The following is a 12360-nucleotide window of genomic DNA, read 5'->3' as shown; positions in this document are numbered from 1 at the left end:
TCATTCCTTTGCCGCACAAAGGCAATCTCCCTGCTGTATCTACTCAGAATGCTAAAACCACCTCCCCTTTCTCTGAAAACAAAGGTTAAACCCTGAGCCATTTGAGCCGGGGTCACAAACTCCCAACACTCCAGGGATACATTTTGCCAGCAGGCTAGAGCCAAGCTCTGCCCCGGTGACACAGGCAGCCACAGTGCAGCTCCAGACACCGTTCTCAGGCTGGAATACTGGCCCAACGTTGCCCTATCTTCTGTCTTTTCCTTTACCTTTTATGTAAACACCTCTCTAATTATAAATGTGGGCCAGAGGTTTTCAAACTCAGACCCAGCCAAACAATGCTTGTCTGGAGGCTGAATCCAAACCTTCAGGTTCAAATTGAACAAAACATCTGCACTTAACCAAATCTGGGCTTAGCTTTTAAAATACCACAGAACACTGAACACTCAAAATAATTCTAAAAATCTTGTTATATTCTCCAAATTCACTTGCAGTTTCGTCTTCTGCCATTGGACTTCCAAAGACATTGCTTCGTTGGACTCAATTGCAAGCCGCCATGCAGAAAGTTATCTCCCTGCTGCCCCCGGCCCGGGGCCTCCCTGAAGCAGATGGTGGGGCCGGCAGGCTGGAGTGATGTGCACGTGGCAGGGAGGCCAAGACAAGGTGCACAACGTCTGCATGCCAGCTCCCACCCTCCCAGAAAGCCAGGCCACGCCAGGCAGAACGGTCCCCGCTCTGCACACCTCTTGCCCGGCAACCCTGAGGCCGGCTGGAGTATTCAGAGCTGCTTTGAAACCCAGTGACCCCAGCATTCCTCAGCACAGGGAAGGAATCCAACTCCCCCCGGACCACTAAATCCAGAAGGTCAGTGTCCATCCTCTACATTTCCAGGGCAACGACAAATACCTAGATCACAGTTATGTTGAGAAAACCTCGTACTTCTACTAATTTTTTTATCCAGCCGGTGATAACATCTTGCTCAGGGAGAAATACCTGAGCAATAGCCTTGAAGGATTTTAACTCACTCCAGCGTCTCACCAAGAGGACTGACAATGCTTTTTTTTGTGTGCTGCAGGCAAACAGCCAGGCCGAGCTAAGCCCCAGGAGGATGGATATCCGTCCTCAAGCCCTGCCGCAGCTCTCCCATCCAGGAACAAAAGGGCAAAGGCCTGGGATCAGGCGCTGGGGAATTTCAACTGTACCCCTGACCTCGCCAACGCTGTGGCTGGGTTAAAAAAGCAAAACCCATAGATGCTGCTGCCGCTGCTGCTGCTGAAATCACAGGGAAAAAGCACTTTGGACACAGCTGCTCTGAGGCAGGATACACAGTGAGAATTCCAATTCAGCCTTCCTAAAGGGACCCAATTCTCTGTGTTGAGAAGACAGTGCATGTTGGCCTACAGATTTTTTGTGGAGTTAGATCGAGAATAACCCTGATATTCTGTAGCTACACATGAATTTAAAAATATCATTAATTATATACAAAGCGTTTTAGAGATGCTCATTGTGCCACAAGGCGTGTGTGGACTTTGAAATGCTACAATCCTGCCAAATATATAAAGTCTTGGGTTTTGTACCATAGCATTTTCAAACAGTTCTTGGATCACTTGCACCAGAAACACCTCAAGCCCTGATGAAGTGCAAATTCTTTTATCTCTTCCTAAATATAATAATCAGATTCTTGGTAGGGGGTGGGGCAGGGTGGGGGGGGGCAGCCCAGAGTCTGGGTTACTAACAACCCCCACATGATATCCTTATGCATCTGATGATAAACAGGGCTCCTGCTGTCACATCTGCCAGTGGCCTACCTTAGGGAGCCCCCAGGACATCTCCAGACTCCCACGTCTTCCCAGTGCCTGGGTCATAGGACAGCCTCAGAAATATGGATACATCAATTGCTTTTTCTACTGCTTCACTTTATGAGAAGGAAAGTCACACATCTCTTTGTTAACAAAGGCATTCACTGAATGAGAGACTAAGGGAGGGAATTGGGGATTATTTTACTTGGAGGTCATCAAGTAAAGAAAAAGCCATCTACAAAATGTGCAGAAGAAAAGGCAGGGAATACAAAGAATCACTGTTAAAGTGCAACCCGAGAAATGCAATATTTATGACTTCAAAACGAAACAATCCTAATGGCCTACCTGAGCGACATCTTATGGTTTGCAAACCATGTTCATAATTATGGTTACATTTTTCTAAGAGAGAAAGTTCCTCAATCCACTGCTTTTAACTAGCTACTGGAAGACATAGGTTTGAATCCAAGTGCTCTCCCCCAAGGGCAAGTTCCTACACCTGTTGAATTAACAAAAGGTGATGGTGAAGGCCCAAGGCACACGTCTCCTTAGATCCTTTTGGCTAGGTCCATACATCATCCAAAAATGCAATGCCTTCACAAGATGTAATCCTTCACAGTTTCTTGATCACATCTTAACATTAATCTGTTGTGTTTTGTTTTTTTTTTACTGATCAAAGGTTCTCCCTGAGAACTCACAAAATACATTCTTTCATTGCTTATGGTCATAATCCTCAACCACTTTACAATAACAATTTCTGTGAGTTTTCCATACACTAAGGCCATATACTTTCTCAGCCTCGACACTCTTGACTTTTGGGGCCAGATAATTAATTCTTTGTTGTCAGGGCTGACCTGTGCATTGGAGGATGTGTAGCAGCTTCCTTGGCCTCTACCCAATAGATGCCAGTAGCACCAAAATGCTAGTCGTGGCAACCAAAAATGTATCCAGTCATTGGCAAATGTTCCCTAGAGGGATAAACTCACCTCCTGTTGAGAATCGCTGCTCTAAGGCTCCACTCTGAGTGTACTTCAGAATCACTCACGAGTCTTGTTAAAACCCAGATTGCTGAGTACCACCCCCTGAGATTCTGATTCCGTAAGCAAGGGTAGCACTCAACGAAGTGCATTTGTAACAGCCTTCCAAGTGCTGCTGATGCTGATGTGATGCTGATGCTGGTGGTCTGGAACCAGTTTTGGAAAACACCTCCCTAAGGTCATGGCTGCATGCTGGCAACCCATGAAGAGCTTTTAACAAGTTACAACTTAATCAGAATCTCTAGAGATGTGGTGCAGGCGTTAGCATTTTTAAAGCTCCCCAGTGATGCTAACGTGGGTTGAAAATCAATTGCTTAAGGTTTACAGATGTTTCCAGAATCCCAAACTCCTTAAGAAACCTGAGATAAAATCAGTCACAGTGGATGTAATTTGCATTTTTATATGACTTGAAGATCCCTCCCTCGTATCACCTCGGAGCAGAAATTCTGGCACAAAACAAACAACCCCAAAGTATGCAGACTGGAGCTTTCATGTCTGCTTTTTCAAAATCTGTGGGCTGATACCACCAGGGATTTCCAACCTACTCTTGAGTAAGTTTAGGGCAAGAAAACCATTTGATATTAGGGGAAAACTAAGAAGTCTATTCCTTTCCTATTATCTAAAAGTGAGGCTGCATCTTATAATAAAGAAATAAGCAATTACCTTCAAAAAATGCCCAGGTCTCTTTCTTTTTCTCGAACGATGAATCTTCAGACGCTTTCAGGGAAATTACTGTAAGACAAAAAAGAAATGGCATAGCATGAAGTGGAGTAGCTTATGGACCTAGCCCACCTCAGTCCAAAATGATATCATATGGTATATATGGCACTTACATTTATAAAGTAATTTTCATATTTGCAAAAACCACATTTAATTGTCACAACCCACAAGCCAGGGGAAGGTGCAATGACTTACATATAACAAGTAAGAGACCAGAGAGGGGAATTAAGTTGCTGGTACTCAGTCCAGCAGAAGCCTCACTCACCCCATATATTTGCAAAATAAAGAGTTCCCCAGCGGGAATTCCAAGAACCAAAACATTTTTTATTTTACCATTTTAGTGGACATCTTTCCAAAATGTAGTGTACTTGCCTGGGTATCCCTAGATAGAGAAGCCTGAGGTCATCTGATGACTCAGGGTCAGTGCTCTGAGCACATTCTCCATGTAAGACAGTCACAGAGCTGCAAGCATCTGATTTTGAGATTATTTTGTCTGCTTTCAGTCAGTGGTTGAGCACTGAATTCACTGTGCCTGCTTTCAATTGTCAGGGAAACAGAATTGAGTTACACTATGTCAAACCTTGAACATCATACTAGAGTCTGGAAACATGGGAAGGTTCCACATACAGGGCTAACATAATCATAGGCAAAAATCAAAAAAATTTACCTGACAGAAAAATGTAAAATGTCAGGGAATGAGAGTATTGCCCAATAGAACTTTCTGAGATGATGGAGATGTTCTGTGTCTGCAAGGCACACACAGCTGCCACTGGCCACATGTTTTTATAGAGCATGTGAAACGTGGCTTATCCGCATGGGACTAAGAAACTGAATTTGTAACTGTATTTCATTTTAATTAATTTAAATTTAAATAGCTACATTTGATCAGTGGCTACCACACTGAAGAGCTGTAGAGAAGAGAATCTCTAAGACCCAAATAACAAGACAAAGGTGGCTAGAATAAAAACTGAATCAATATGAGAGGTAAGGAATATGGCAAAGATGGTCGGGAACTTTATTTACTGCCCCTCCCACATACTTTTATATTATTATTGTCATGGATTCCAATTCTGAATTTTCCATCTTTATTTTTCTCCAGGCCTTGCACTGCGTATTTCCATTGATCTACCACACAGATCACTAATCTTCTCTTCACCTGTGTCTAACCTGCTGTTAAAGCCATCTCTTAAATTTAAGATTTCATTTATGGATTTTTTTCAGCTATAGATCATCCACTTAATTCTTTTTATATATCCTAGCTCTCCGATGAATTTATCCAGCATGTTATCTAATTTTTCAACCATATTTATCACATTATTTTAATGTACATGAATGATATCTTTCACATCTGCATTGCCCATAGGCTTATTTTTATTACCCATTTTTGATTTTGATCTTGTCCCTTGATGTGCTTGATAATTTTTTAATTGAATGCCAGACATCATATATGGAAAATCATGTAGATTCGAGATAAAGTTTTATTTTCCTTGTAGGAAATTAGAGTAGGGGGATGATCACCTAATCCAATGAGAATATGAACTGTTTAGAAGCTGGGTTTCAGTTTTTATAGGATATGGTTTCTCTCGGGTTTGCCCTAACTTCAGGGACCCCCAGTAGAAAGCCCCAAGTATTTATTATAGCGCTTCCAATTTTCATCTCACTGATAGAACTCTGCTCTATCAGAGGCTCTGCTTGCCTCCTAAACAACCTGATTGTCACTTTCTGCATAACTTTTCTCAACAAGCACTGCGAAAAAACAGCTGAATTTCTTAAAGAGTTAAGCGACTCTGACAATTGGTCTCATTCACTGCTCTTCTCTGCACTCTATCTATATAGTCCTTCAGAGAACAATTAAGATAGCTGAAATACATATGCACGTAGACAATTGTGTGATACAAATATACTTACGAAATATAAATATATAATTAGAAAAGCTGAAATACAGATTTTTTTTTCAGCATTTCTAATTGTTCTCAGAAGGAGGGCTCTGTTCTGTGGGAAAGAACCCCTCTCCCAGTAGAACCTAAATTCCTCAAAACCAGAAGCTGGTCTTCTACCTCAGTATCACCATCTTGGGACACACTGCCTGGCAGCTGGTAGGTGCCCAGTAAATAAATGAATGATCTATTTCTTCCTGACGGCCCCTCAAAGGAAGACATCTGGACATCCAGGAATGAACTCTTAGTGGACATCTGGTCTTGCGTGTGATATTAGACATGTCAGACAATTCATCCATCACCTTTCCTGCTTCATTTGCCCCACCCACAGCTCCTGTAATCTGCTCACTGCCAGAGCAACCGATCAGATTCCCCCATCAAGAATTTAAACTAAGAAACAGAGTACATATGGTGGTTGTAGGCCCTGGGGTTGAAAAAGCCTGTGGACCCTGGGGTGGGCAGCCATGTTTGGAAAACAGGAAAGCCAACGGAGCTGAGGGCAGAACCTGCAGGAGAAAGGTGGAGGTGGGAGGATTTGACCTTGATGGCACTCTGGGTACCAAGAGGGCTGACGTGTTATTTGCTGACCTTGCATTGCATGAGCTCTATATCCTTCAACCATCCCCACCTCTCTTCTGAATTAGCTTGAATGGGTTTTCATCTTCAACCAATTAAGCCTAGGCTGCGATAACCACAGAGTCCTAATGAAGACAATATCGAAATGAGAAAGAAGTGGACCTCTGAGGACCGTAGTTTTCAGGAGATCCAGGATGCCCACCATGGTCCACAGCCTTACGACTCCAAGTGTGGTCCATGGGCCAGCAGCATCAGTGTCACCTGGGAGCTTGTCAGAAGTGCAGGATTGTAGGGGACCCAACCCAGATCTACTGGATCAGAATCTGCTTTTAAACCCAGGTTCCCTGGATGAATTATATGCACTTTGAAGTGTGAGATGCACTGATGTACACGGGTTGAGTTGCCGTTTGCTGGTTATGTAACCTTGGGCAAGTCACTTAACTTCCCACTGCCTGAGTTTCCCCATTTGTTATGCAGAGATGATAATAAGTTCAGGGTGCGTGTGAGAACCAGATGGGTTAATATATGTGAAATACTCAGAACAGTGCCTGAGACCTAGTGAGCCATTTTTATCCACAAGGACCTTAGCTCCATAAGACAGGGATTTGGTCTATTTTATTCACTGCTCTAATTCCCACACCTGAATTCTAGCATGGTCCTCTGCTATCAGTCCTTTGCCTGAGAATGTGAATCTCCAGTTGTCCAAATGGTCCATAAGAAAGAGTTCCCTGACCCTGTGGCTAAACGTCTGCAACTCAGTCGGGCTGCTACCATTCCAGCAAAGGCCACTGCCTTTGGACCACTTTTGACTCATCTTACATTTTTTAATTTCAGAAGCTGTGGGCCCTTGATTCAGTCCAATTACAATTCCCTTTGCCTTACGCGGGATAGAAGGTAACAAGGTCTCCCCAGTGGAGTTATGGAGATGGGTGTTGAAAGAGCCAACAAGCTGGGATTCAAAGCTAAGGGGGCTCTAAGCAAGGAATTCACGGAGGTTCCTCATTTCTCTCCGGTGCAGCTGTTGTATGGGAAAGTGCAGCAACTCTGTTTGGCATACGATGATCCGTAACACCAGCCATAATCTTATCTGTTCCTACAAGAAAAATGTTTACATGAACTCTGCCAGAGCTTTTGAAATTTTCCCAAGGTTCCACGTAGCCATCTTGTTTCAGCTGCTAATCCCGTGCTGTCTCAAAATGAACGCGATACACTGTCAAGCCACACGTCTGCGTGCACAGACCATGGCCAACGCCCTGCTCAAGGTGGCCTCTGTCTTGCTGCGTGCTCTGAGCCCAGCCTCTCAGCCAAGAGCTAACGTGGGGGTGGGCAGTGGGCACCCCCTTGGCAAGGTCCATTACTCCAGCTGCTGGGAGTGATGCCAGCCCTGCTTCCCGGGGAGCCTCGCCTCTTCCATCCTTCCTGCATCCAGAGGTCCCGCGAGGGAGGGCGGTACCGGGACCACCTCCTCCCACAGGGTGTGGGGCCTGGGAGGAGGGTAGTGCAACTGATCAGAGAAGCAGAAGGAAGCCCAGTTTGGCCTCAGCACCAAACCACTCTCCTCAATACAGCTTTATCAGGAAGTGGGCATTTTGATTTCTGACTCCTGTGCACATTCATCAATCGGTCTGGGCCACAGTATAAAAGGAGAGTAAAGAGCGCTCAAAAGCTAAGTCATCCACTGACCTCCTGACGGCTTTGTAATTTCCTGGGGACCCCGGCGCCCAGTGCGCAGAGCATGGCTGACCTTCTTGTGAGGTGGTGGCCCGGATGACAGAGCAGCAGGCCGTCCTGGGTCCCTCCCCAGGAGAGCAGAATCCGATGAAATCTAAGAAGGGGTGGGGTGTGAGAGCCACCACGCCTCGGGCGTCTGGGAAGAAGCGGCTGAAAGTGCTGCAGGATCAGACAGTCTGGAAGAACACAGCCCAGAGGCACCGAGACAAAACGATCCTATCAGCCTCATGTCTGGAGGAAGCAGGTTGGAAAGAAAGAATCTTAGTCAAGTCCCCTTTGCCGGGACCTGAGGGGAAACCATCACTCAGAGAGGTGTGAAAACTGAGACCCTTGATTTCTGACTTGGACAGACCGTCCCACTGACTCCCCTGGGGAGGGCATGTTTCACAGGCTGTGGCAGACCATGTCCCCTGAGTTCACGCCAAAGACCCTATGACAATGCCCTCCGGCTGAGGGACCTCCTGTTTCCTTCCTGGTCTCCTGTTCACTGATGATACAGAGCATTTACCTGAGCCTGTGCTGAAGGACTGACCCCCGTCATCCAGTGAACAGATGGCTCATGACTTTTAGAGGCCCTGGGAAGGCTTCCCTTCTCCCAGTGTTCTTTCCTGTCTGCTCACCTAGGCCTCCAGTTCCTTTAACAAAGAATCCTATAATTAGAGGGGCTTAAATTGCAACCATGGGTTACACCCAAAGTAGGGTGCACCTTTCTGACACAGAACACCTTCCGGAAGGCAGAGGGTGTTGGAGAGGAGTGCAGGGAGGGCCCTGGAACAGACAGAGGAGTGAGGAAGCCGCACGGGGCAGCGGCACGGATGCGGGAAAGACTGGCCCTGAGTTTGAGAGACACACCTTCACCTTCCTATTTCTACTACCGGTCAGGCTAGGCTGAAGCATTCTCCAGGATTCTATAACTCCTGATGGTAGAGGGTGTTGCCTTCACCGAGCACCTGAAGACCAAGATTTCTAAAACTTTACTGTGGGGGAGAATTACTTAGGCCTCTTGTTAAAATGGGGATTCCCAGGCATGACCCCTGAGCTTCTGGTTCAAGGAATTTGGGTAGGGCCTGGGAACCTGCAGGATTAGGGAGCACACAGTCATGGAAATTCTGAGGCTTGAGGTCCCAGGACCCCACGTGGAGAAGCCCTGGCTCACATATCCCTACTACAGACAGCAGTGGGCACCAAGTCCCAAGAGACATGGGAGAGGGGATTCAGGTCCTGAAGAGCCAGATCCTGGGCCTCAATCTCCCATCCAGGCTAGGTTGGGGTCCAGCACTCAGAACTCAACCAATGCTCTTCAATTTAATCCAGGGAAAAGGAGAGTAACAGCAAAACCTAAGGAATAAGCCTATAACATAAGTGTTGTTTACAAAGGACTCCCTAAGGGCCCCTTAATAACATGCTTCAGAGCAGAGGAATACAAGGTGAAGAACACAGCTTTCAAGAAAGTTGTTTTCAAAAAAGCAGACTGTCTATAAGGGCTGATGCGTCTCCCCAAGTGGCCGACTCAAACTTGGACACTAGACAGAATTTGCGTCAGAGAGACCTTCCTCCAATGATTCTCTAATATTCCACACCCTCTGTCCCTGCTGAACACATCGCCTTAGAACGCATCACTATGCTTTACTCATTTCTCCGGTTCATTGTCTGCCTCCCCCAGCAGAAGGGAAGTTCCATGCGGGTTGGAATTGCATCTGTTTTCACTTCCCAGAATCCTTCTTGGCCCATAACAGGTCCTAGTTAAGTTGAGCGCACAAATGAATGGAATGAATACGATGCTGTATTGGTGGATCAAGGTCTCCCAAAGAAAGCTTGGTGCTGGGACAAACTTATATTGTGGAAGGCTGGGAAGAAAGCCCAGGGCAGGGGACCCTGGCCTACCCAGCACCTTCCTTCCCATGGAAGACCTGTCTCAGAAGCAGGGGGAACACACTAGCTCACCAGGCCTTCAGGGCCGACTTCTCTGCAGTGCTCTAACTTTGGAGCTGCATGCTTTGGGTCTGTCGTGATTTACTTTACAGCCTCTGAGTTCTTAGTTTCTAAGAGAATGGAAGCCGGAAGCCCAGAAACCTTAAGCATAAGATGATTAAGCTCTTTTGAGTTGAAAGGAGAGGGGCAGAAGTCTAAGGCCCTGGACGTTGCATGTAGACCTTGCTAATGTGCACCCAGGGGGTGTAGAAAGCTGGAAAGCGGACACACCCTACCTCAGTTTCCTCAGGCAGCATTCTGCACACATCAATGGGAAAGGAAAATCTCCAAGGACCAGAAGAGGCTGGGGATATGAAATATGCACAAGAAGAGACGCTTAAATAAAATAAAGAGGAGTCAACACTTTTGCTCCAAATTCAAAAATTAATATAGTCAGTTCACTGGCCCTTCTTATTCAATCATCAGATGGTTTCCCAAGGAAGAAACTAAATGTAGCTGTGTCCCCACTATTTATAACTGGGTCAGTGTTCTCAAGAAAGGCAACTCCAGCCCAGAGAGACACAGAGAACTTCTCTGTTTCTGCTTTCAGAAGTTTGCCTATTGCTTCCTTTTCCCCTTGCCCTTCCAAGACTCAGGCCAAAGGCAGTCTCTCTTGGGGCCTGGACAAAGCCATATATATGTGACTAGGACCTCTGAGTGACTTGCACTGATGGAGCAGCTGATGAGAAACGGAAAAGCTCCAGCTTTGTCTATTTTAAGCCACTCTTTCCTTTGCTTTCACTCTAAGACAAATTCTAGAAAACAAAGCAAAAAAGCAAACGAAAAACCATGTTAAACAGACTTCCCATTGTGACAAGGCAGTTAGATAAGAACTTCACATTCTGAGACGGAATCAGCTGCAGAATACAAAGGCCATGTGTGTGTCCCCACGTAGCGGTTAGGAAATACTAAACCTTAGGGCTTGGTAACGGGCCCTCTCCAGACACAACCCCAGGGTAGATCTATATATACTATTATATTCCACTCCTTGTTGCCATTCATTAAAATGGCATTATACCAAAGAGTTTGGATCACTCATCAGTCCTTCATCTAAAAATTTCGTGACGGAGCCCTTCTGGGTACCATGCACTGTGTCAGGCATGTGGCTGCATTTAAGAAGAATCTGGCAGGGTCCCTGGAGCCCAGGTCCCCGGGCAGGGCCACCACGCCAACCTCTCCCCTTATCACTGCCCACCTTAGCCCTTACCAATCACAAACATGCATCCAACTCCGCTAAGTTATTTGCAAATCCCTCTTCTCCTTCATCCATACCTTTGCTCCAGCTGTTTCATCTCCTGACATGGCACGGCCCATAGTCGTCACATCCCTCCTCACCCTGTGGTCCCAGCGGAATGCCACATCCTCCAGGTGGCCTTCTCCTATTCCCCAAAGAATGTAACCTTGTCTTTCGCCGACTCCCCCGTACCCGCTTCACCCTCTCGTATGGCCTTTTCATACTCCCTTTCTATTAGCTTTGTCGATAATGTCTACCAAACCTATACCCATATTGACATATGTCTCCTCCTCCAGATTGTGAGGCTGGGGACCCCAGAGGGAGGGGGTCAAACCTCCCCACGCATAACTCTCTTTGGGCAAAGCACAGGGACCACAGGCTCATAAACTGGGGGCTTCATTCATGGGGCTGAGCTTAAATTCCAATCTCTTAAACTCTTCCAAGAACATGGCAGCCGCAAGGAGCGTAGATACAATGAAGAAGTGTTTGAAGTGGTGTTTAAATTACACTCCAGTTGTCAATTTGTTCCTTTTGAGTATAGGACCTGTTGACACTTTAAACATCATGACGTGAGCTTGCTTAATTGAGCACTAAATGTTTCGTTAATCTCATTCCTAATTATCTGTTCCACGTTTCTGGAGAAAAAGGAATTCTTTAATTTCTGCCACTGAAACTTGAAATATCGGTTCCCTGTGGTGGTACTTTCAGATCCAATTATTAAATTCCCTCTAATATTTGGGGTTAAACAGATAAGAAATTATATTATAATTTCATCTTTGCCCCCAAATACTTTTTAGGGTAAACAGAGTTTTCTATTTGCTTTGTCCACTCCTAACATTTAAAGCTCATTTATATAATCTGAAGTCAAAGAACAATTTGGCTTGTTAAAATATGTTGTTTGGGGTTAGACTGAAATACTGTTTAAATTTTAGCAGACAGCCCTTGCAAATTGCTTCTCTTATTAGCATTTTCACCGTTGATGAAAACATCTCCATCTGAAAAGATGGAGATTCGGTTCTGCTCAGAACATCAGACTGCTTCTGAGTCATTGGGTGGCAGAACTGTGCTGAAAAGCCGTTGAGGATAATTTTGTACGAGGCCTGGGGAATGGGGAATCCAAGCGGTTGTACCCCTAAGACAAGAAGCTTAAAATGAATGACAATGTCACTCTTGAGAACCCCGGGGGGCTCACACTCCCTGGTGCCAAGGACGCATGTGGTGCCCTCAAGCAAAGCACCAAACTGGCCATGTCAGAGCTCAACAACTGTTAGGGACATGTGGCACCCAGGACCGTGCCGCAGCCTGCCCTTGACCGGGAGCCCCAGGGACTCTCAGGCTTCATCCCGGAAATCCTCCTGAAG

At 45.8% G+C, this 12360-nt stretch overlaps 1 protein-coding gene across 1 annotated transcript in view; it reads right to left on the bottom strand.

The window, feature by feature from the left end:
• The window catches only part of VSTM4 (V-set and transmembrane domain containing 4), an 86569-nt gene that overhangs the window by 60434 nt on the left and 13775 nt on the right, over window positions 1-12360 (bottom strand). Inside the window, exon 3 of the mRNA XM_065894610.1 lies at window positions 3494-3562. Within this exon, the coding sequence (XP_065750682.1) occupies window positions 3494-3562 (69 nt within the window). The remainder of the gene's footprint in view (window positions 1-3493; window positions 3563-12360) is intronic.

The sequence above is a fragment of the Phocoena phocoena genome, chromosome 16 (assembly GCF_963924675.1).
Source record: "Phocoena phocoena chromosome 16, mPhoPho1.1, whole genome shotgun sequence".
Taxonomy (NCBI): domain Eukaryota; kingdom Metazoa; phylum Chordata; class Mammalia; order Artiodactyla; family Phocoenidae; genus Phocoena; species Phocoena phocoena.
Note: the sequence above shows the minus strand (reverse complement) of the source record. Positions and strands in the feature narration are given on the sequence as shown.